Here is a 24,349-nt window from a genome sequence, read left to right as displayed (position 1 = left end):
GCGCGCTGCCGCCGCCGCCGCGCTTGACTGCGCCGTTGTGGCCGGACTGGGTTCTCTGGTTAATAAAGGAGGGCGGCGCTGCTGGGCGGAAACGTGACGGGAATAGACGGGGGAAGGCCTAGGAATGCAAAGTGGGCGACGAGGAGGCGGGGCCGGGCTGGGAAGCGCGGATGATGGTGGGTTTGGGGGCGGGAGGGTTGGCGGAGGGGGGCCTGGTTTCCTCTCGCCGGGGCTATATAGAGCGCCGAGTGGTGGGAAAATGTTCACTTTCAGGGGCGAGGTTCTGAGCTTGGGCACAGCCGCAAGGCGGAGGGGACAGGTAGGGCTAAGGCGCGAGGAGCGTGAGAGGGGTAGTAGTAGCAGCAGCAGCAGCAGCCGCGGCCGCCTCACCGCTCAGCCTTTTCCGCGAGCTGGGAAGGTGGCAGCCGGACGCCCCTTCGCGTGAGTCCTGCGGGGCGTGTTTGTTCTGAGAGCGCGGAAGAAGCGCAGCAGGAGCCTCCGAGGGAAACTTGTTCCGTGCGCTGCTTTAACTTGCCGCTCGCGGTGGTCCCCTCAGGGTAGGAGGGCGCTGAGAGATTTGCCCTCCCTTTAGCGTGCCCGTAGCAAGAAATAGTGGCCACTGCCGCCGTCACCGAAGGCGTCTGAAAGAGCGAAGCCGGAGGCGGCCCTTGAGGTGCCCTTAGGAGGCTTGGCTGGTGCCTAAGCGCAGAGTTCCTGCCTTAAGCGCGGAAGCAGCTTGCGCGCTCCCTTCGCTGTCCGAGGAGGCAGAGAGCGGGCAGTTTCTGCGCTCCTCGGGCGCGCTGCCCTCGCTGAATTGTCGAGGCGCGCGCGCTCTCCCGGCTTCTCCGCGCAGGGGGACTCCGAAGTAGCCTTTTTAGGGCGCCGCGAGCTGCTGCTGCTGCTGCTGCTGCTCAGTCGCCCGCTTCTCCTCCTCCTCGCTGCTCCTCCCGGCTGCCCGACCCCCCTCCAAGGGAGCCGCCACCATGAACATCATCCTGGAGTTCTTCGTGGTTACCTTCAAGGTCCTCTGGGCGTTCGTGGTGGCCGCCGCCAAGTGGCTCATGCGCCCCAAGGAGAAGAGCGTGGCGGGGCAGGTGTGCCTCATCACCGGCGCTGGCAGTGGGCTGGGCCGCCTCTTCGCTCTGGAGTTTGCCCGCCGCCGGGCGCGCTTGGTGCTCTGGGACATCAACACGCAGAGCAACGAGGAGACGGCGGGCATGGTGCGGCACATCTACCGGGAGATCGCCGAAGAAGCCGTGGTCGCTGCTCAGAAAGGTAACCGACCGGCGGGAGGAGTGTTGCTGAGGTGGGGACGGGGATGAGCTTGGGAAGCCCCGGGTTCTTAAAAGGCAAACAAGAGAAGCAAGCGCCACTTCCTTCTAGGAAAGAAAAGCAAGGGTTTTTTCTATCGATACTTAAAAAACAGCGCTCTCTCGCACGTGGTCTACTCGGGAGTAAGCCCCATTAAGTTCAGTGAGGTTTATTCCCAGGTAAGCGTGTAGGATTGCAGCCTTGGGTGCTTTAAAATAAAGTGCAAGATTCGGAGAGAAGAGGGTATAGGAAAGAGAAAACATTTCAAGAGCAGCGGCAATAGTAGTAGCCGAAAATGTTACCTCCTGGATCGTTGCTCTTGTGCAGAGACCTCCTGCCGATACCTGGACAAAGTTCTAGATTAACTTTAAGGATCCTTCTGTTTTCAGGGGGCAAGGGATGTCTTCTCTTTAACAGAAATATGGTGCAATAAGGCAGATTGTGGAGTTCTTTGATAGGATGCTTTTCTGGCACACGGATCTGTACATGGTTGGGCGGGAAGAGAAAGAGACAACAGCATGTGCAGCTTGTAGTGTTCTCCAGAGTGACTTTACCTGCCTCTTTATCAAGGGTGGCTGAGTTGGAAACATTCGTAAGTCCTCCTATTGTGTGAAAAAGTGTTGGGTGGGGTTTTTTAACCATTTGGTCTTAGGGGAATATTCTCCATTCTTGCCACCCAAGAAGTTTTGGGAGGGATGCAGTGATTTATTTTTTTTTACAGAGGCAGAGATTGGCACATTAAAGGCAATGGCTGGTATTCAATTAAGCTCTCCTTGGTGTAGACCCACTGAAATTAATGGGACTTAACTGAGTCATGTTGGTCCATTTCATTGAGTACTCCAAATACTGCACAACAGTTATCTCGGATTCCAGAAATTCTAGGCAAGACTGAAATTGAGGAACTTTTCGTGCTTTGGTATGCTGGGCTGCAGCGGTTTGCAAATTTTAAATTGAATGTGCAGGTGCTAAAATAGGAATAAAAGCAAATGAGCCCTCGTTGACCATTTCCAGAAAACTGTGTAAAGGTCTGGCCACCTCATCTGAAATGCACAACCAAGAATCGGAAGAGGGGAGGATTAACCAAATGTTTACTAATAATATTGGAAGCTGCCTTTTGTCCATCTAGCTCAGTTTTGTCTATACTACCTGAAAGTGAGACTCCAGGGTTTCAGATGGGGGACATTCCCAATCCTACTTGGAGATGCCAGAGATTAAACCTGGGACTTTCTGCATGCAAAACATATGTTCTAACACTGAGTTGCTATGCTCTACCCAACTGTTGCCTATTCCTGGAACAGAAGAAGAAGAGAAGGAAATAATTTATTCCAATGGAATTTAATATGGCCATTAAATGGAGAGCACCAAGTGGAGATAGGAAAGGAGGTCTGGGCGTATTTGGGATAGTAAACCAACTCAAAACAGTAAATCTTGTGGGTGGTGAAATGGGAATACTCTTTGTTGCCTATTGCACAGAAATCCAGGTTGTGGGTTGTATGAGATGCAGTGTGATACACGTGGAAAGCAATTGTCTGACATATTTGTGCTGCAACTCTCCAAAGGTTTGACTTTACCCCTAGACTCTGTGACCTGGGAGTTAGTCCCATTGAACTCAGTGGAACTGGCTTTTTGTTTGTAGTGTCACAAATGGCTTCACCAGTTTGTTTCACCACCATCATCATCATCATCATGCTTAATTTAGCTCATGTGTACCATTTGCACAAACCTATTAAATGGAATAGTTTGGTTTAAAAAAAACAAAACCCAAAAAATGAAAGTTTGCAGTCTTGTTCATATTTGAGAATAAGCCCTAAATCTACTGAACTCAGTAAGACTTATTTCTAAGTAAATACAACATTCAAGCTGCATGTTCCCATACCCTCAAATTTAAAAACTCCATCTGAAGTGGTTTGTGGATCAAGCTGTCCACTTATTTTCTGATATTTAAGCATTGCATGGTACTTGACAATAGTTTTCTTTCTTTTCTTTTCTCTCCCCCCCTCCTTGCTTGTCTGGCTTCCTGTAAGTAGCTGGGCATGGTGAAGAAGTGGTACCTCACTACAACTTGCAAGTCCACACATATACTTGTGACGTGAGCAAAAGAGAGAACGTATACACAACTGCCGAGAGAGTTCGCAAAGAAGTTGGTGAAGTCTCAGTCCTGGTTAATAATGCTGGTGTGGTTTCTGGACACCATCTCCTGGAATGTCCCGATGAGCTTATTGAAAGGACCATGATGGTTAACTGCCACGCACACTTCTGGGTAAGTATATCTATTTATGTTACTACATTTGATATCTAGTCTGTCTGTTCCCTATAAAATGAAATCATAATTTGTTCAGGACAGCATTTGTTTTTGTGTGGCAGCACTGCATAATTTGGGCCTTCTGTTACTTTGCCCATCTTACTCACTGAGCCAGATCCTGAGAAAATTGTGTTCAACTAAAAACAACAATTGGGCAAGTTAGTCTCAACAAACTTTTACCCTGTTGATTTCATTGGGACCTGAATGTGGCTAACACTGTTTGGGTCAGAGTCCCTGGTATATAGAGATATCTGCTGGCCTTTTTGCCACACTGATTGAGTCGTTGGTCCACTGAGCCCAATGTTATCGCTTACAAATGGTAGCATCTGCTCAAAGTCCCATGCAGAAGCTTTTCCAACAGCAGAAGTCTTGGTTGTATTACTTTTCATACTAAGCTATGCAGCTTTCCCTTGATTCTTCTGGCTATCTTCTGTGGAACCATCGCTAATAGTGTAAAACAGAAGTCTTTGGTAGTCAACGTGGTGCCTTCCAGATGTTGTTGAACTCTTAGCTCCCATCAGCCCCAGCCTGCATGGTCAAAGGTTATGGAAGATGGGAGTTGTAGTCTATGGCAGCTGGACGGTACCACATTAAATAGTATGATGTAAGATACCTACATAGAGTTTGAGCAAGTGCTGCTTTTGCTACCTGAAGTTCTTTTGTATGCATGTTGGGTTGGAATTAATTCACTGTATTCAATGAGACTTACTCTTAGGTAAGTGCATACAGGATTGCAGCCTAAAGAGTGGGACAATACAGTTATGCAGAGAATATTGCAAATTTTTCTCTCCTCTGTTTTCCTGGGAAAACTTGGACCAATGTTTATAAAGAGCGACTTTTTAAAGACTTTGCCTAAATACCAGGCTATATTCAGAAATATTTTCTTGAATTTCCTTCAAAATCCACTGCATAATATCCATTGTCAATTACAGCATTTATACTGTTGAAATACTCTGCAAACTCCGTGTTACTGAGAGTTCTAAATATTTGCTGTGCCTATCGTAAGATAGGAGAGTAGAAGACTGGTTCATGACCCTTATGTCAAGCATTCCCTTTAGAACCATGCTGCATACTGTTCAGTGAGTAAAGCATGAATTGAAGGAAGATCCAGTTTCATCATATACTACTTGAACAATTCAGAAGATATTGGTTTAAATGTTTTACAATTAGAATGAGCCTGAGGGATTTTTCTGCAGAAATGAAATGCAAACACCCAGTTTATACTTGTAAAAACAGGGAACTTTGGTAACTGAGTAAATGCATGCTTGTGGCATAGCTGTAAAAATTTAGAGTTCTTGGAAGTGGTCACTTATGACATCATTGTCATTAAAATATGGGCGGATCCTAGCCTGCCCAGCTGCTCTTGCTTCAGGCATCTAATTCAACAATAACTTGCAACGTTATTGTGTATTCTAAGGATTCATTTAAAAATCCTAATTTAACAATGGAAACCTAATAATGCAGTGCTGTTCATGTCTATTGAAAAAGTAAGTCCCACTCTCTGTTCACTGGGGGAAACCAGAAAATGTTTCGCACCCCCTAAGGATTGCAGCCTTAGGTACGTTTTGAAAATCATTTTGATACTTAAGACATTTCAAGCTCTTTTTCCCTTTGAAGCACTGCTCTGGAGCTAACCCTTGTCATGTGGCTTGAACTTGACAGGCCTATTTCAGCTAAACAAGTCAATACCTTGTCATGCAGCGTTGTATAGTTTCAAGTAGCAACCCACAACCCTTTTATGAATGCTTTTTATCAATAAATTATTCTCCGAGGTAGATGCTCAAGCTGTTCTTTTGTTTCCCAGGCCTAGGTAACTGAATACATTTGCTAGTTTCCTAAATGTAGAACAATATAAACACAGGAAGAGAATGTTTAAATCATTAATTTCTGCAAATTAAGTAGCAAAAGAAATGGAAGAAGTAAAAACTGGGAAGAGCCTTTAGTAGGTACATTGGTGCTTCAAATTCAGTATACGTACTTGGTATTTTACATTGGCTTTTCCAGTTGGTTGACCTTGGTGAAATTAAATAGTGTCCAATTGCTTCAGATTTCTGGATTCTGCTATAATGAAGAAAAGGCAAAGCTCTTTGAGGCATAATGAGGGAACAGCTGTCAAACACACACACACACACACACACACACACAGAGAGAGAGAGAGAGAGAGAGAGAGAGAAATCTGAATCACCTCCGCAAGTGATAAGAAACAAACACTGCTTTTCTTGGGGAATGTGGTTCCAAACAGGATTGTTGTTGATCCAGAGAATAAACACTGTCAGTGCAACCAAATCAAGCCTTTTGAACAGCAATACTGCTTCACCTTCTATGTATGAATAATCTTTGCTAGAATTCTCTATCAATATCTCTTATAGTGCCAGCATGGTAGGAGATGGTGCAGGATTTCTTATTTGTTGTACTTCCAAGTAACAAAACAGTGGTGTAGTGCTACATACATGATGTCCTCCTCTGGCCATGTTGTGATGCTTTGTTGAGAATATTATCAACTTGACCTGCCCACGGGAAAGTATGAGTGATCTGTTTGAATCTCACTTGGTATGCATCTAAGCTTGCTTACAGACTAATCCTAGGTATGACTACTGAAAAGTAAGTTCCACTGCATTCAATTCCTAGGATACAGTCCTATGCACGTTTTCCTACCTCCTTATGACAGTGTAAGCCCAAGGGTATGGTGTGTGATAGTTTTTGTGTTGTGTGTTGATCAGGAGATCTTCAGCAGTGTAAACATTTATTGAAGTTATTGCCTGTTGTGCTAATCTGGGTCTTGCACAGAGGCTGAATTACCCCCTCAATACTGTGATCAGCCCAGGTATCTCTTTGTACCGAAGGTGTTAGCTAAGTTCATTTGCTCCATTTGAAAGAGAAAATGTTGCCGTGTTCAAGCCATATATTTGCAGGCTTATTTGGAACCTGTAACATGTCCAGATCTTGTTTTGGCCAGCCAACTCCTCAAGAAAGGTGGCAAAGTTTCCTTCATTGAACTAGGTTGGCAGGTGGTGTAGAACTTGCCTTATTTGATATGTGGGCAATTCAACAGACTTTGTATCTATTGTATGTAGCAATGGGGTATGTCAAATTGCAGCATCTTCTCAAAAAGACAGACTTCCCAATAGTAGTCCTGCATTGGGCCAAGAAAACCATTGAAAATGAGGGTGATTCTACAGTCTCCAGGAGTGTAGTCTCCAGGATTGGTGCAGAGTAGACATGACATTCCTTGGCCACTAACCATGCCTAGCAGAAGTGGTGTGTTGTAAATGTGCCTGCTCCCTTCCTCTTACTTTTGGTCCTTCTTCTTTCTATGTTCTGTGTTGAATCTTTATCACGGTTAACCATGGCCAATGCCACCTGGATTCCCTCATGCAAGGACATGCAGATTTGTAGTTCTGATTATGATGGCAATCCCAGTAACCATTATTCGTTGTTAGTACTGATATGTATACACCAGCCTACACCATGCCTTAGGGCTGGCCCACCCATGAAGGAAGCTGAGGCAACTGCCTCAGGCAGCAGGAGCCATAGGGCAGCAAATCCAAGGAAAGCATTCGCTGCTGCTGCTGCTGCTGCTGCTGCTGCTGCTGCTGCTATGGTAGCAGCAAAATCTACAGCATACTCCTTGGAGGCCAACTCGTCAGCCCTCCACCCTGCATGCCACATCTACAGTGGCCTCTTGGCAAATAGGAGTTGCTGCTGGTCTCCTTCCACCCTTGTTCTTGATGTAGATCTTCACTAGTCCCTTCTCCCCTGGCGAGGGGCGCCATTTTGTGGTTTGCCTCAGGTGCCAAAATGTCTTGGGCCAGCCCTTCTATACCTGAAGCAGAGTGTAGGAGAGAAGGGGCAATTCACACAGGAGAGAAGGCAGTGTGAGAATCAGTGGCACACTCCTCCTTTCTTTAATCTGTTTTATGGAAACACTTAAGCAGCGCTAAAAATAGCTTTGAGATGTCATGTATATATCTACCATATTTGGAGCCTGCACATTGGCTTTTTGCCTCCTCCAGAGCGAACTGAGGTGATGCCAGGCAGTACAACATGCTTAATAGTACTATGGCCTGTTCTGTGTATTTAGAAATACATTACAATATTTTAGTAGAACAGTTTGACTGACTAAATGCAAAGGCTGACAATGGGGGGGGGGCGGGTTCTGTGCAAAAATCTAAATATAGACCAACCGGCTTTTTAGCAGAAGGAGCTTGCTTGTGAGTACACCCTCAATATCTTTTAGACACTTTCATTAACCAGTGAACTTCAGTAAGATAACTACAGTTATTTTGGAAATGATTCTTGTTAAACTTGGGTTCTCCCTGTGTTGCCACATGTCCTTTCTTTCCCCACAGGTAAAATTTATGGAAACCCTACTGTGTACTATCTTTCTCTCCCTTAACACACTGCATTTATTTAAATTGTAAGATAGTATGAGCCTGGGACAGTTTAAGCTTACCCAAAGATCTACATACAGTGGTTAAGAACTTAATTCGTTCTGGAGGTCCGTTCTTAACCTGAAATTCTTCTTAACCTGAGGTACCACTTTAGGTACTATTTCTGGGTTAGCGGTGTCTGTAACCTGAAGCGTCTGTAACCCGAGGTACCACTGTATTTGTTAGCTACGTAACTTGCATGTTGCTTCCCCCCCAATCCCTTATCAAATGTATTATTTGATCCTTGGCTTAGCTTCCACTACTGTGTTGATCCTAAGACTTGGCATACACCAGTTGAAATAGGAAAGGAGGAGCATGAAAAAACACTCCTGTATAAGTTGCACTTGGAAGTATTTTGATAATTCTTGGTAGTTAGGTATGGGCGCCCAATATCCTAGAACCCTGATAGGTTAGCTGGAATACAAAGAACAGGAGTGGAAAAAGAACTTCAAATGTATAACATCTCTACCTGTGAACAGGAACAGGTTGGTGAGTTTAGCTTCTTCTGTCCTGTGCCTGCCCCGCCCTGTAGCCTGAAGGTCTTGGCTTCTGCTTACTATAAGTTGCTAAATACTTTTCAAATACTTTTCAAAGCAAAGGAGGCTCCCCCCCCCCACACCTGGGTATCTCTTTATCCCTCATCTAACTGTAATTCAAAATAATTTACACATGCCTATGTACCGTTTTATACCTGTTCAGGTATCTGGGTCCTCCATCCTTCTGTTTCTGAAATTACTATCCTTCTGGAAAGGAACAAGAGAATTGCTTGATGGGGGAAATGCAGTGTTGGCTTCTTCATTGAAACAGAAGCCTCACACTAAACTCTACTGGCTTAGAATGAATGTTTAACCAGCTCAGGTTCATTTTTCCTAGACCTTGGTTCCCTGGGAATGACACACCCACACACTCTGTTTCCTAACTTCCTTGGCACTCTACTCCTGTCTGTCCATAGGTTCTAGACAATCCCTTCAGGCCAGAACTGTTTCTTCTGTGTTTACATACTATGTTTCCTTTAAAAAGGAGCAGTGTTTATCCATTTAATTGTTAATAACAGCTTGCCAAATTGTCTCTTGGGATTCATTCATGGATGATTACATACCATCTTCCATGCAGCACTCAAAGATCGGGCCGAAAGGGGGCAGATTTTCAGGTATTATAGGAAAGTAAAAAGGTTGAGCACAGCCACAAGCCGTAACCAACAACAAACATTTCTTGTTCTAGGATTTTAAGTGGTGCGCTCTTGCAACATAGAGATGAAGCTATTGCAACACTCAAGTTTGTTTAACTGGGCAGGGTGAAAGTAATGCACCTTTTAAATACCGGATTAGATCAAAAGTACTGTATTTTTCGCCCTATAGGACGCACTTTTTCCCCTCCAAAAATGAAGGGGAAATGTGTGTGCGTCCTATGGGGCGAATGCAGGCTCAGCGCGCCCCAGGCCTCGGGATGCAGGCTGCTATCCGCAAGCATAGTCGCGCCGGTCTCTCCAGGCTTGTGGATAGCAGCCTGTTCTGGGGGCTGGGTTCGGGGGAAGCTCAGGCTTCCCCCGCCCCAGCCCCGTGCCTGGGGGGGAAATAATTTTTTTTCTTTATTCCCCACCAAAAAAACTAGGTGCGCCCTATGGGCCGGTGCGCCCTATGGGGCGAAAAATACGGTATCCCTCAATAAGCAGAGCTGCCCAATTGGCAATAATCCATGATGGAGCTCTTGCTTGACAATACCATTTCCCACTGCAAGCGAAGGAGCCTATGTTTATAGATAGATAAAGATATATCCTTGTCTTCGGCAACACTGCTTTCAGTTCACCTAACATTCAAGCAAGATAAATTATCAGAGTTCAGGGACGCATTCCAGCAGCCAAAAACACTTGAGGCTGTGAAGCAGGGAGAGTAAGGAGGTGTGGTCTGGGGAGAGTTCTGAGGGCCAGGTAAGAGAGGACTGGAGGGCCGCATTTGGCCTCAGGGACTGAGGGTCCCTACCCTGCAACAAGAGCTTGAGCAGGTTCACACTTTTCATAGAATCATAGTAGCATTGGAAGGAACCACACAGCTCATCTAGCCTAACCAACTGTGATACAGGAATCTCTTGCCCAACATGGGGCACGAATCCACAGCCTTGGGATTAAGAGTCTCCTGCTCTACCCCAATAGAAACCCATTTTTTAAAATGCAACAGCAGCAGCATTTCCAGCTTCGTGCTATAAGGAAAAATGTCTTCTTAAGAAAAGGCATTTTTTGCATGCAAATTTCTTATCCGTTTAAAAATGGGTTTCTACCTATGCAAAAAGGAACTTGCTCAGACCCTTTGGGCTAGTCAGAATCTAACACTGATAATGTGTACGCTGTAAATATTGAGTATTGCTCCCTTCCTTTGTTTCCCATAATGGCTCATCACCCAGGCTATCACCTCAATGCAGGAAGCTAGCCTGGCTTATATTTTAACGCTTGCTAGATCCAGGGGTCAGAAGGGTCTAGGCAAACAGGTTCTCTCCCCCCCCCCCGACTCATAAGCTTCATCTCTTATTTGAGAGAGAAGTACATACTGTGACCTGGTTTGCACATAAAACTAAACTTTAAACCATGGCTTAGCATAAATGGATGAATGGGTTCTTGGAGAGGAGATTGTGGTCACTGCAGCTACAGAATAGTGCAGTTAAATAGATTAAATGGTCCCATTATATCTAGCACTCATAAAAAAAACCATGTTTATGTGCATATGAGTGACGAAGAATAATGACACACGAGTTGGTGTTGGGGGGGGGGAACAGTATAGATATTTACATTATTCATTTATTTCATAACCAAATGGAAACGTGGCTCTGGGGCTAATCAAATGAAGTGAGGAATTCTCGCATGTAGCAGTGGAATGCATTAGTAAGTGGAATTTAAGCTTGTGGTGCTAAGAAACTTCCAACGTATAATGAGCTGTGCAAAACAAAAGGTGACTCCTTTAATGGGGCTTGGCTGTTTAGATTCTATACCTAAAAATAAACTAACCTTTACAGGTTTTTCTTTATTTGCTGTTCTTTTTTTTTAAAGTGTGTGCCAACTGCTTTTGCTTCCTGATAATCCTGAATTAGGGTAGGCTGTGTGCGTCTGTCTTGAATAGACGAAATAGTAGTAAAGCAATAGCTAAACAATTTGGAGCTTGCCACTGACGTTAAATGTAATTGGTTTTATTTTATTCAGAGGCCAGAAATCTTAACACTGGATTGTGTACATAGGCAAGTTCTAAGCCTGCATCATGAAGTTTGCCTGTGTTCAAGACTTATCCATCTGTCCCCAAGTCCTTGACCCAGATAATAGCATAGACCCAGATAATAGCATTTTCAGGTAATCCTAGCATTTCTCAGAACCTTAACAGGGGGACCACTGAGTAATCGGTACCTTCCCCGGATATCTTGCCTATCTCTGCCATTCTCCTCTTCCAGTGCTTCAGTGTAGAACAGGCATAGGCAAACTCGGCCCTCCAGATGTTTTGGGACTACAACTCCCATCATCCCTAGCTAACAGGACCAGTGGTCAGGGATGATGGGAACTGTAGCCTTAAAACAGCTGGAGGGCCGAGTTTCCCTTTGCCTGGTGTAGAAGACTATGTGTTCCAGGCCTCACCTTTGGCTTACATTGGACAAGAGTGAATTCCAACAGCATGGCCAACAGAGTTGCACGTGAACAGAATACTCCTTGGAGTCCTATGCAAAGCACAGGATGTTTATGGCAAGCACATCTATGTGGAAAGGGTTCCCTGGAGATCAGGGCCGGATTTAGGTTTGATGAGGCCCTAAGCTACTGAAGGTAATGGGGTCCTTTATATAGCAGGTGGGGCCCATTACTTATATCATAGGAGCCTACACAACACAAAACACTGTTGCTGTATGTAGGTTTTATTTTATTTATTTTTTATCTTATATTTTGGAAGTGTACATCCAGGTTTTTTTCCCCTTTAAATTTTTTGGGGGGCCCTAAGAGAGTGTGGCCCTAAGCTATAGCTTGTTTAGCTTATACGTAAATCTGGCACTGCTGGAGATGGAAAGTTTTGAAAACCATTGGTGCATGCTATGGAAGTGGCAGCATCTGGCTGGGCTGAAAGAATGTATTGGGCAGCGCTGCAGTCTTCCTATTCTAGCCTTAGCCTAGTTCTTTGGCTAGGGTTTAACATTTCTGTGGCAGACAAATGGCTGTGACAATCAAAACCTGATTTGTTGACTCCTTAAGCCAATATTTGAACAACCCATTCCTACAGGGATAAACTTAGGACGTAACCCACTTCTTAGCCTACTCCCTAGAAACTCTGGAGATACCGTCCCAACTTCTGTGGTCTCATTAACAAGACGTGTGTTCCTTTCCCCCTCTCCTCTCTGCCCCACCTCATGTTTCCATAAATACCTTATTGGTGAATGTAGACTGACAGTTGCTGTTAACCTATGCATTTATTACTTTATTTACAGCACATTCTGCAGAAGCCTTCCCTTGGTAGGATATTATGCAAATGCAGGATATTATGTTTTATTATTTTGGGCTATTTACTAATTGTGGTGTTGTATTTCATTACCCTTTAAATAGTGGGTAGTGAAATGGAGGCCTATGGGCCTGATCTGACCTGCTAAACCTTCCCTAATGGCCCACTGATCCCCCAACCCAACTTTGCAGCTTTGAAGTGCACCAGCAGGAACAGAACAGTCTTCATCTTCATCATAGCGCTGGGCTGAGCACCTCTGCCCAGCACCATGGTGAGGATGCTGATCACTCTCCCCTGCTATTCTGATTTGCAGAGAGAGGATACAGTCTGCATGTCCCATGGAACCGGGTGTTGCTCAGCCCAGTGCCTTGATGGGGATGCAGATTGGCAAGATTTTCCTCCTTTTCCCATTCAAGCAGAGAGGGTGATATGAAGGAAAATTGCTTCCACCACCACCGTGACAGTGGGGAGGGGCAAGTTTTCCTGAGAGAGACAAAGATGGCCACACCCACTTCAATTTTGCCACATCTACCGCTGGGATATGACCCTTGGTGGTTTGGCCCAGTGAATACAACCCATGGACTGAAAAAGGTTAGACTTTCACAAATAGGAGGATATCACTGGGAAAGCCCTTTCTGTTCTTGACAATCAATTAGCTCTTGGTACAAAACTGAATGTGCTCCTAATATACACAGGAGTAGTTTACACTAATGTCATCTTCGAAGGCCTGGTATTTCAGTTACTGGGTGATTAAAGTCATGCTTGGAGCAGGCCCAATGAAAACATGCTTGGAGCAGACCCAATGAAAACAGTGGGCTGACCCATTGATTTCAATGGGTCTGCTTTGAATATGTCCAATATTGGATAATTGACTATTGTTATTTATCATGGCAGTTTACAAAGAATGAGGGCAGGTCCCTGCCCAAATAAGCTTATGCTCTTAAATTTTGACATGGGGAAGACAACATCAGAAAGGAAGCAGAGGCAGGTGTGTGTTCCCTTTGGCATCTCTTTGCATGCACGTCTAGGCCTCATGGTCAGAGAAGATTTTTGAAAGTGGGTAGCACTATCTGCTGAATACTAAACCTTTGTTAGCTCTTAGGGTAGGACTTTGGTGTACTCAGCAACTCTGTCTCTATTCATATTATCAAATGTTCACAGCTTGCTTTCTTCCAGTGGAGAACAAGTATCCTAGATCCTACAGAGCTCTAAACAGATTAAACACATTTTCAGCACATTTTTAAGCAACTGTATTCAAGTTGTCTCGGTGGGGAACAGTTTGGTAAGTCATTTTGAATTCTGCCTATCTGAGAGTAAGAGTAGCTGCCATGTGAAATTGAGGCAATTCCTTGTATGGCTGTCTAACCAGTTAAACCACTTCTTTCATGATGTCAGGGTGGTGCAAAGAAGCTGGTTAACAGGACAGAGCCAAGAGGATATGAAATTTTCATTGTCCCTCCCAACTGCTCCATTAAGTAGATTCCAGTGCTGCTATAGGGCACTACCTTTTAGCATCTTACCTGATGGGTTTGGGGGGGGGTTAGTCTGCAACACAATTCTACTGCTACACACATTTTAGCACTGTTCAAACATTTGCTGTTCCATTCTTGCATTGTACTCTTGTCTGGGTGCTTTTAAAGTAGTTAACAAGCTTTCGTAACTCATCTTTCTTGGTATTTTTGAGCTATAAAAACCTTTCAACTATTTTAAAATATTGTATAGTATCTTCCCAAGACTATAAAATAACAAGCAAATAATTCAGCTTCATAAACTTTTCTCCAAAAGGCCATTGGTTTTTATACACAAATTAAAGTTTGAACTTGTGTTTACTGATTGATTGATGGATGGATGGATGGATGGATGGATTGGCTGCTGTGGTAGATGAACTTCCTTTGTTATATCCTCATAACCATAGGATTATAGATAACTTGGTTTCATTGTTCTTGTTATGATCGTGTCCATAACGTTAATCTTAAAAATGGTAAAAAGTGGTTGCAGAATCACCTCTTGTAATCAGGATAGGAAACTTTCTAAAGGGTAATTTATGACTTCTGACTAATTCACACATTCCCACTAGAATATATCTAAATTGGTTCTGCCCCATATAGCATCTGCCTTTCTCTTCTAAATAAGAGCTAATCAACATGAATCGGAAACAAGTTACATGATTGAGAGGACCACACTATGGAGTCTGCAATTTGAGGAGGTGGTGAAGCAATTTAGGCCCTAGAAGGCAAAGTTTCTTTGCATGTAGAAAACTAGTGTGTCAGAGGAGGGTTCCAGGATTAGCCCTCTCCATGCTAGTTTTCTAAGTGTAGGGAGTTTCTACCTCCTCCCAAGGGATTGTTCAAGCTGAACTGTATAGTATAGTCCAGGAAAAATGGAATCCTGCGATTCCATGGTTATTGGCTTCTATCAGGGACAAAATGTTTGTGCCAGATTTTTTTTATAACTCTGCAGAGCATTGGATGTAGAACTTTTGTTGTGGAGATAATGAAGATCCTGGAAAGAATTCAGATGAAACTGAGTTCAGATGTATTGCATTACTCCATGGTGTTATGGTTCAAGGAGCTGGAGGAAGAGGGCTACATGTGAAGCCATTTCTAGCAAAGCTTCATAAAATGAACTTTTGTTTTTATTTTCAGTGTACTAAAAGTACCGTACAGAGAGCAACTTTAATCGAGGTAGTTCTGAGTGGGTTTGTGGTATGGGAATTGGATCCAGACTTCATGAGTGCAGAACTTGAGTCATAGGATGTTCCTACCAGAGGGATGATTTTTCAAAATTTCTCTTCCCTGCTGCAGCACTCTGTACTTCCCAAAAATCTGCTCTGGACTGTTGGAGGACCCTCTAGAATAGTGCAGCGAGGGAACAGGGAACTGGCAAATATCACTTCTTGTTTCCTTCGTCAAGTGAGAGCTTCTACTGGAACTTATTTTCTAAGGAGCAAGTCTGGGTCTCACCCCTTCTGTGTGAGAGAGGTTTCTTCAGTAAACGAAGCCAGAAGAGCCTTATGATAGCAATCTGAGAACCAAAATGAAGCTAGGCAACCAATGGAGATTAACTGATTTAAATTTTGAATTGGGAACAATGACACCATGTCATTATATTACAACAATCTTTCTCCCATGAATAGTATCTCTTTCCCCCCCTAATGAAGCAAAGGAAAGCATGAGATATAGAGTGGGAAACAGGAGACTTGAAAGTAAGTAAGTACAACTTACTAGCCCCAACAACCCCTATCCATCATGCCAGCTTTTGCTCTCACATTTCCCTTCTGCTCAAAATAGTTCTTTACTTTCTACTCCTGAACAATTATGTTTGTTTAAAACTGCCACATCTGCAGAATGGTGTTGTACCAAAGACCATGATGTCCTAGAATAAACTGTTCCCTCACATGGCAATAAATGAAGCCATAGTCCAGTCTTCGTTGATACCAAAGATGTTTGCAGATGCCCCTTGCTTCAAGAAGAGGGAGAAGTTCAAAACATAATAGTTGATCATGGGTCTGGGCACACAGAACTGTGTGTGAGACTTGGTGGAGTCCAACAGTTGGCACACCCTGAGAACTGAGTGTTTATATTGAATTTTCTGCATTTGTAGCTGCAGAGAAATGTTTGAAAACATGCAAGCTCTCTTCTGTAAAAGGCTCAGCGCTGGAGACTGTTAGTCCTACAAGATACAATATCAGCCCTTTCCTTGGTCCTCCAGTCATTTTCCATCACTTGCTCTGCTTGCAAGTGTGGTAGATGGTGAAATTATTTGGTGGCAGCTTCTCCAACTAGCAGGGAGAGGAACAACACAGGAATAGCGGTGCAATTCCTAATGATCTCCCTTATAACTACAGGTTTAAAATGTACATGATTGGAAAAAACAGCATGCACTGTATTATGCTTACATAGTACGACTTCCCAGCATAATTTTTGACCCAGATTTTTGGTAGCAGTTGGTGCCTTGCAACAAAACTTCTCATGTTTTGAACTCCTTGAAAGGATGATGACCGGGGGGGGACTCAAGCAAACCAGGTTAGTTCTGTAGTGTAGCAAATCCTTCATTAAGAGCTGAGGCAAGAAACTGAGAATGGGAGAACCTGTTAATCTTCTGTCATCCACTAGCTGCCCATTGAAAACACATGTTTGTGTGGTGTTCAGAGGTTTGAGTTAGTCATTTAACACCTGTGAACAGAAATGCCTCACCAAGAACATGTGAACATTCTTAGAGCAAAACTGTTTTGATGTCTCTGATTGGAAAAAGCAGAGACGCCATAAGAATGGAATTAGATTGAGTCAGCAGCAGTCTTTTTCTAGCTGAAATTGTTTAGGCTGTCAGTTACCTAGTGAACAAATGCAGCGAGTGGTTTAAGTTCAAGAAAATTCCCTACCTTTTTAGCTTTCAGTATTTCAAAATAATTGTGTTTGTTTAGATTAGGAAGCCACTTAACTTTAAAAGCTGCTAGTATTGGTTTGGATTGGGGGGGGGGCTTCCTTAATAGTACAGAACTAGTGGTGTAGCAATTTAAAAATGAGCCCTGTTTCTGGCTTACAGATGCAGTCAATTTGGCAGAAATGCGATTCTAGCACAGAGTCACTTCCTGCAACTGCATGGCAGCTGCAAAGCAACTGCTGTAAAGTAATTATAGATGGCTTAATCTTTCAAATATATTTCTGCAGGTGGAATCTCAGCAAAGTCCATGGAGGAATATGCAGGTGTCATGAGATGAGATTATACATGGAGCTTTGTGGAGACTTCATCTGTTGCTGTGTTGGCCTCTTAGCATGCCTGTTACAATGTGAAAAACAAGTCAGCCATACATTAGTCTGAGCAATGTCAATATATAGTTGCAAATTTCTAAGTACAACAAGATACATATTTTTAAATATACATTCCTTGCTTATAATAGGAGCTTTTTGCCAGAATTGTGCAGTGTAAAAATTAAAGAGTAAGGGAGGGAAACTAGGAGGAAAAACAGATTAGAATCTCCACTCACCCATGAAGCTTTCTGACCTTGTGCCAGTCTCATAGGGATGTTTGAGGCTAAAATGGGATGGACAGAGAGACAACCTTGTGTGTTATGACTACTTTTGCAAACTTGCTGTCTCTTAGACAAGTTAGTCTGACCACTTGACTTTGGGAGAAAAGTAAGTATATCTGGCCTAATGGAAACTCTGGGCATAATTGTAATCAAACTTAGGGTGCTACATTTTCTCTGTAAGAATTATCTCAGGGTACCATTCACTCAATTGCCTGCAGTCTTGTATTTTGGCTGATGCAGAAGTAGGCCAATGAATGGTAGGCACTTACGTAACAAACTCGTGTGCTCTTGCTTTGTAGACCACTAAAGCATTCCTTCCCAAAATGCTGGAATTGAATCATGGACACATTGTGACTGTTGCAAGTTCCCTTGGCCTGTTTAGTACCGCTGGAGTGGAGGTTTGTTAAGATTACTGTACTTTAAAACTGATCTTGCATGTCTAAGTGCTTCATGCTGTTGTTGAACCTGCTGGCGTACAAATTAACTCAGACTTCTGGGAAGCTCACAGCTCTAACTTCTGTTGAAAATTCAAGGTTCAACTTGAATTCAGTTGAGTAACCATCAGTTTTGGCTTTTTACTTTCTAGAAATGACTTCCTCAGAAGTGTTAGTGCGGGGAATAAGAATGAGCAACACTTGTTGAAATACCAGCAGTATGGTATTTAATAGTTGTAATCCCCATGTGCCATACAGCACCATATTACATGTACCAAAAATTACCATTGTAGGTATAGTGAAGGTTAGATCAGGGTTGGAGAACCTGTGGCCATCCAGATGGTGTTGGGCGCCAGCTTCCATCTGTTGCAGCCAGCATGGCCAATGGTCAGAGATGATGGGAGCCAGACTCCAACACCAGTTGGTGGGCCACACGTTCCCCACCCCTGGTCTAGATGTTGCAAGGCAGCATTCCTGCTTCAGACACTTCAAAATTAAAATACAGTACCAGTGACATGACAGATTTCAAAATGATAGTTGTGTGATCAAAATGGAATAAGGTACCTCCTGTCTGCTCTCTTTCCTAGCCTCACACTAAGTACTTCTGGAGCACTCTGCCCCATGCTGTGTTGTCATCATAAGTGCTGGTGACTTGATGAAAACAAAGTGTTTACTGGTCACTCCTCTACATACAGTGTTTATGTACTTAAATATCAATGGTGATCTTTAGTTCTGATTTAAGAAGGCACAATTGTGAACAACTGTGGGTGGTTTTTTGTCTTTCACACTCCCAACAATAATTCCATTAATCAACACTGATTGTCTAATTTAGCCATTGTGCTGCAACAGGTTGTAAAGAACAGAACTTCTTAGTGAGCAAGCCAGCAAGCCAGAAAAGGGTATAGAAATGCTAAAGGAGAAGTGGTTTAGACTTCATATCCCTGGCTGGCAAATAAACAATGGCAGATTACCAGACTAAGCCATCCACACCTTCAGGTGGTCCACAAGCAAGATTGTCTCCCAGTTACTTTCCCCATTGCATGTTTCCTTCTCCCTTGATATCCCAAGTCATGAGGTTTCAGAATGAAAGAGAATATGCACTTCCATATTGATGGGGCATTTCTCCTTGTATTATGACTTGAAGCTGACAACTGACTTCACAATACATTCCTGCCCCTCATTTCACTGCTACATAAAGCTAATAATACAGATGAGAAGAAATTATTTCAGTTTGTGCTATCACCGCTTAGAGGACTTTGATTAAGTGATATAATGATTCAATAGGAACATGAACGGTGCTTTCAAATCTGTTCACTTTATTTTTGCTATATTTACACACTTGCTTCTTCCATTACCAATCTAGGATTATTGTGCCAGTAAATTTGGAGCAGTGGGTTTTCACGAATCTTTGAGCCATGAACTGAAGGCAGCTGAAAAAGATGGCATTAAAACAACATTGGTCTGTCCTTACCTTGTAGACACAGGAATGTTCAGAGGCTGCAGAATTAGGTAAGCAAAACTAGCCTGTTTTTTCTCATCTCCAGTAACTGTGAAAAAGATAATAGCTATATCAAATGCCACAAAAATGATATTTATGTTTTGCAATGTAGATCTTTTATTGCATTAGACCCAAAACATATGCTCTCTATAACTTTGTTCATGTAACAGGGAAACACAAATATTATTTGAAGCCAAGCTGCATTTTAGCTTTCACTTTTTGACATGTCATAAAAGCCTCTTATATCTGGTAAATGTACAGACTTGTTTAATCTAGATCAGACTTTAATTTAGAAATGCTTCAAATGGCATAATCTGACCCAAATTAAACCATTGACTCATATTAAAATCAATGGGACTTAAGCTTATATTTAAACCATTCCCTCTGAAGTAAAAAGTGGCTTTAACTCTGGCTGAATCTTCTCTCTGCATGTATATTTCTAAAATGAGGCTTTCGTTTTTCTTTTTCAGAAAAGAAATTGAGCCTTTCCTTCCACCACTGAAGCCAGATTACTGTGTAAAACAAGCAATGAGAGCTATACTTACAGACCAACCTATGATTTGCACACCTCGCCTGATGTATATGGTCACCTTCATGAAAAGGTGACTATCTTGGAATCTTGACTAGCAATTAATGTATAACGTTTAACAGACCAATGGGTACCAAGTATATTGGAGTGCTGTGCATCTTCGACTTGCTCTTACTAGTCTCACCCCTGGAAGACTTCTTGTCAGAGAGTCTGATAGCATAAATCTGGCATAGGCAAACTCAGCCCTCCAGATGTTTTGGGACCACAACTCCCATCATCCCTAGCTAACAGGACCCAGTGGTCAGGGATGATGGGAATTGTAGTCTTAAAACATCTGGAGGGCCGAGTTTGCCTATGCCTGTCATAAATGGACAGGTAGAAAAGTTCTGTAGGAACTTGTGTTGGTGTAAAAACTTCTCAAGTGTACAATAATATACTTATAATGTTTGATTGAATAATGCATACAAGTCAAGCTGTGTGGCAAGAGGAAAACAGTGTTTTTGATAACTTCAATTGAAGTGAAATAGTTTTGGATCCCAATCTTTCTCTGAATTAATAAAACAAACCATTCCTGAGGATTTGTCTAGAAAGGTGCCTTTGGTGCCCTTTATGTCAGCATTCTCTCTCTGTTCATGGCACAGCACTCGAAAAGGTAAAAAGTTAATGGGCTGTGGTAGGGAGAGAGAGATTTCTCCTCACCCCAATTATTTTAATCTTATATTGGCATATTAAGAATGCACACACATCCCCCAGAACAGCCTATGTGGATCACATGTTAAGGCACTTAACTAACGCTTGGACCTTGTGGTGTTTGAAATGTTATAGTTTGCAGAAGTGCAGAAAAACTACACCACACTAGGCCCACCTGGCACTCATATTTAATAAAGGATTCCCTCCCAAACACCCCCCCTTCCGTCCAGCTGCTAAGTCTCCATATTGCGGAATCCACAGGTGGGAATGGGGATAGTGGAGGCATCCTGGCCTCCTTAATTTGGGTCATAAGCGGGGGAGCTAATCAGCACTAAGTTATCTGCTCTTGCACTGTAGCTTCAGTTCTGGAGAACTCCTACCCCCTCTGTTTGCCTTCTGATGATACACACAAATTCAACTTAAGTGGCACAAGCTCCTGCTTGCACAGTGAAGCTAATGGAGGCAGCGGCAGCAGCTATGCCCATTGCTTCAGTAGGCAACTTTGACAAATAATTCCATTGCCAAATATCCTGGATCTGAAGAAGTTCTTGCTTTTCAGTTTAATTCAAATTTCTGGGGTTTTTTAAACTGAAAACTGGCATCAACAAAGGCATGCAAAACAAAATTGGAAGTGTTAGTATTGATTCATCTAATCTCTGAAAGGTTTCTACATAGTGCCCCAGCAAGTATATAGCAAAAACTAGTCCAATGTCAAAATCTTCCTTCAGTTAAACATCAATGTGGCACTCCAATTTCTGATGGGGGAGAGGGCTACCCTGAAATTTCTGTGAAGTGTTCAGGGTCTCCCATTGTCTATTTCTCTTTTAAAACTGAGGCTCTTTATCAATGCTCAGAAATTGGGGGCGAGCAATATCTGAATATAAACTTCTAATAGCTATCTGACATTTTAAACATTTGTCATACACAGTCATATATTTAAAGTAATCAATGATTGTTATTGCGCCAAGGCTTTGTTTACTTGTACAAAAGATTATTTCAAAAGGGACTAAGCTGAAAATAGCACATTGTCTTTTGTCTGTTTTTCTTACTTTCAAAGGAGAGGTCAGTAACTGCAGACAGTATTTTTAGCTTTCTGGCATTTATCTATGTCTAAATAAATAAATGCATCACATGTAAATATTTATACTTATTCTTGTTTTTTTTATATTGTATTTTTATGTTGTGAGCCACCCTGAGATCTACAGATGAAGGGTGGTATACATATTTAAAAAATAATAATAGCAATTCTTCACCAATTGTCATGTAAAGTGTTTTATAACATTTCTTATTTTCTTCCCCCTCTCAGCATCCTGCCTTTTGAAGCAGTTGTGTGTATGTACCGGTTTCTGGGAGCAGACAAGTGCATGTACCCTTTCATTGCTCAACGAAAACAGGCCACAAATAACAATGAAGCAAAAAATGGAATTTAACGTTTTACAAAGGACTGGTGTTTGTAGCTGAATTATGTTCAAAACTAAATGACTGAATTGTGAAGTGCACTTGCAGTTAGCAGATGCAATAGTTAACATTTTACTGTGGTATTCTCTTGGATCCTATACCTGTATAGTGAACAGAAAATCAATGTTTTTACATACTGTATATAAAGTAATAGAATTCTTGGAAACTGTGATGGGCAAAGTGAATTTATAAAATGTAGTGGTCACCCTTGTCCCTTTTGAAACTTCACTAAATGTACATTAACATTCTACTCTTTTGTAAACAAACTGTAAGATTGCTCCTGAGATGGCCATTCAACCAGAAGATGCAATTGTTTCAGCACCTATTATATTTTCTTGTATTTTCCGTGGGCAAACATTTTAAAACAAATGTGGTGAAATAGTGGGGCGGTGTTTCACGGGTTCACCCAGGCTACGTAGAACAGATAAATTTCAGTGAAATTCTGCTGTGTAACACCTACATCCATTGAACACCAAATCTTTCCTAACTCAACTGGAAAATGTGCATTTTATGAAGTTTTTGGGATGAAGTAATGCAGGGCTTTTTCATTCCATTACTGAGAGAGACTCCCCTCTTTTCCCCACCCCAAATCTTTTTAAAGTTGGTAGCTTCTTAAAGCTAATTTGTGTTTTGAGGTGCAATGGCATATCTAAATTATGGCCAAATATCATGGCAAAACCCTTTCTGCCCCCCTCATTGCTCTCATATGTAAATATTACTTTACCCAAGCTCTTGTCTAAAATTCAAAAGCAATCAAGCAAGGTGGATAAAAAAAGTCTTCATTCTTATGCCAGCTAATTTGCAAAGATACGGTTAATGCTGGATGCAACTTGACTGTTTTAAGGATGGAAAGGGTGTGTAAATGTCTCTTCATGAACATTTTTAAAAAGTGTTCACGTTGTAGAAGCAGTTGGGTTTTTTGTTTGTAAAAAACACAATTTTGTGCCTTGAATCTGAGCATCTGTATTAGTGGAATATTGTAACAGTGAACTTCTACCTCTATATCTAAATGTATACCATCCGCTTGTAAATTTACTATAAAACGAATCCTGTGGTGACTTTTTTTTTTTAGAATGTCATGTTAAATAGTGACCAACTTTTGTGGTTATTAAAGTGAGCCACTTTGTTCTTTAAGCAACTCCTTGTATGTGTTTTAAATGCTGACAAGGTTCTGGGTTGGGTTGGAGAGAGCCTAGGAAACCACTAGCAAAGAGTGGCATGGCTGGCTGCTGTTGCGCTCAGCGCTAGAAATTACTAGCTGCAGTACTATATTCCTCACAACAACATCTAACTAGGAACCAGACTGTTAGGGGGAAGAGAAATTTTGGAGAGTGAATGTTTGGAAGGAGATATTGGGGGCTGTGGGAGGAAGTCAATGTCGGAGAGTTATTTGACACGGAAGCTTTGTAGATTCTTGGTAGCATCTGGGGGGTGGGTTAAACAGAAGGCATTTGTGTGATCATGTTACATATTTCAAGGTCATACGCTCAATGAACTGTGGACCACTGCTTGTCATCTGCAAGTCCTCAGGGTGGAAACTTTAAGGTTTCTGCTGAGTACAGAAACTTGTAAGGAGACTATGCCTGTTGAACATTCAATCCCAGTTGGAAAGGGGAAATTGCCAGTGCAAAGCGACTGAATGCTGCTGAAGTCTTTCTCCTGCTCGTAGCAAGTGCTCCAACAGATATGGTATGTGATTGATAGAGGTGACGAGATTGGACAAACCATCAAGCTCAAACGCCCAGGAAAATCTGTTGAGGGCATTTTCAAAGCAATGTGGATGACACCAGGACTTGGTCCTACCTGATCCCTTTGTGACGGCAACAGCAGCAGTTCCTTAGCAGCCTCCCTTAGAGCCAATGTGGTGTAGTGGTTAAGAGTGGTGGGTTCGTAATCTAGTGAACCGGGTTCGCGTCTCCGCTCCTCCACATGCAGCTGCTGGGTGACCTTGGGCCAGTCACACTTCTTTGAAGTCTCTCAGCCTCACTCACCTCACAGAGTGTTTGTTGTGGGGGAGGAAGGGAAAGGAGAATGTTAGCTGCTTTGAGACTCCTTAAAGGGAGTGAAAGGCGGGATATCAAATCCAAACTACTACTTCTTCTTCTTCTTCTTCTTCTTCCCCCCCAGCTTTGTGCCCTCCAGGTCACATCTGCCCCAGCCAGCATGCCTAATGTTCAGAGATGATCAGAATTAAAGTCCAAAATATCT

At 42.7% G+C, this 24,349-nt stretch overlaps 1 protein-coding gene and 1 long non-coding RNA gene across 2 annotated transcripts; one reads left to right on the top strand and one right to left on the bottom strand.

Annotated features, from left to right (window-relative positions):
• The first annotated feature begins 222 nt into the window (after window positions 1–222).
• On the top strand, window positions 223–23,275 carry RDH10 (retinol dehydrogenase 10). Its single transcript, XM_053395853.1, has 6 exons — window positions 223–1,275; window positions 3,339–3,571; window positions 17,832–17,930; window positions 19,330–19,475; window positions 19,935–20,066; window positions 21,990–23,275. The coding sequence occupies exons 1-6, from the start codon at window positions 984–986 to the stop codon at window positions 22,111–22,113; spliced, it is 1,026 nt and encodes a 341-aa protein (XP_053251828.1). The 5' UTR covers window positions 223–983; the 3' UTR covers window positions 22,114–23,275.
• LOC128417354 (uncharacterized) lies at window positions 1,265–9,375 on the bottom strand. Its single transcript, XR_008331442.1, has 4 exons — window positions 8,735–9,375; window positions 5,592–5,674; window positions 1,614–1,791; window positions 1,265–1,379 (listed from the first exon to the last, which is right to left on the bottom strand). It is a non-coding gene; the product is annotated as an uncharacterized LOC128417354 (long non-coding RNA).
• Window positions 23,276–24,349: the final 1,074 nt, after the last annotated feature.

Source organism: Podarcis raffonei, chromosome 7 (genome assembly GCF_027172205.1).
Source record: "Podarcis raffonei isolate rPodRaf1 chromosome 7, rPodRaf1.pri, whole genome shotgun sequence".
Lineage (NCBI taxonomy): Eukaryota > Metazoa > Chordata > Lepidosauria > Squamata > Lacertidae > Podarcis > Podarcis raffonei.
Note: the sequence above shows the minus strand (reverse complement) of the source record. Positions and strands in the feature narration are given on the sequence as shown.

What these genes read in the sequence shown, in the direction of transcription:
- RDH10 (XM_053395853.1), top strand. Translation starts at nt 984, where the DNA reads ATGAACATCATCCTGGAGTTCTTCGTGGTTACCTTCAAGGTCCTCTGG. An exon ending in ACTGCCACGCACACTTCTGG is followed by an intron (nt 3,572 to 17,831) that starts GTAAGTATATCT and finishes CTTGCTTTGTAG; the next exon opens with ACCACTAAAGCATTCCTTCC. An exon ending in TTCAGAGGCTGCAGAATTAG is followed by an intron (nt 19,476 to 19,934) that starts GTAAGCAAAACT and finishes TTTCTTTTTCAG; the next exon opens with AAAAGAAATTGAGCCTTTCC.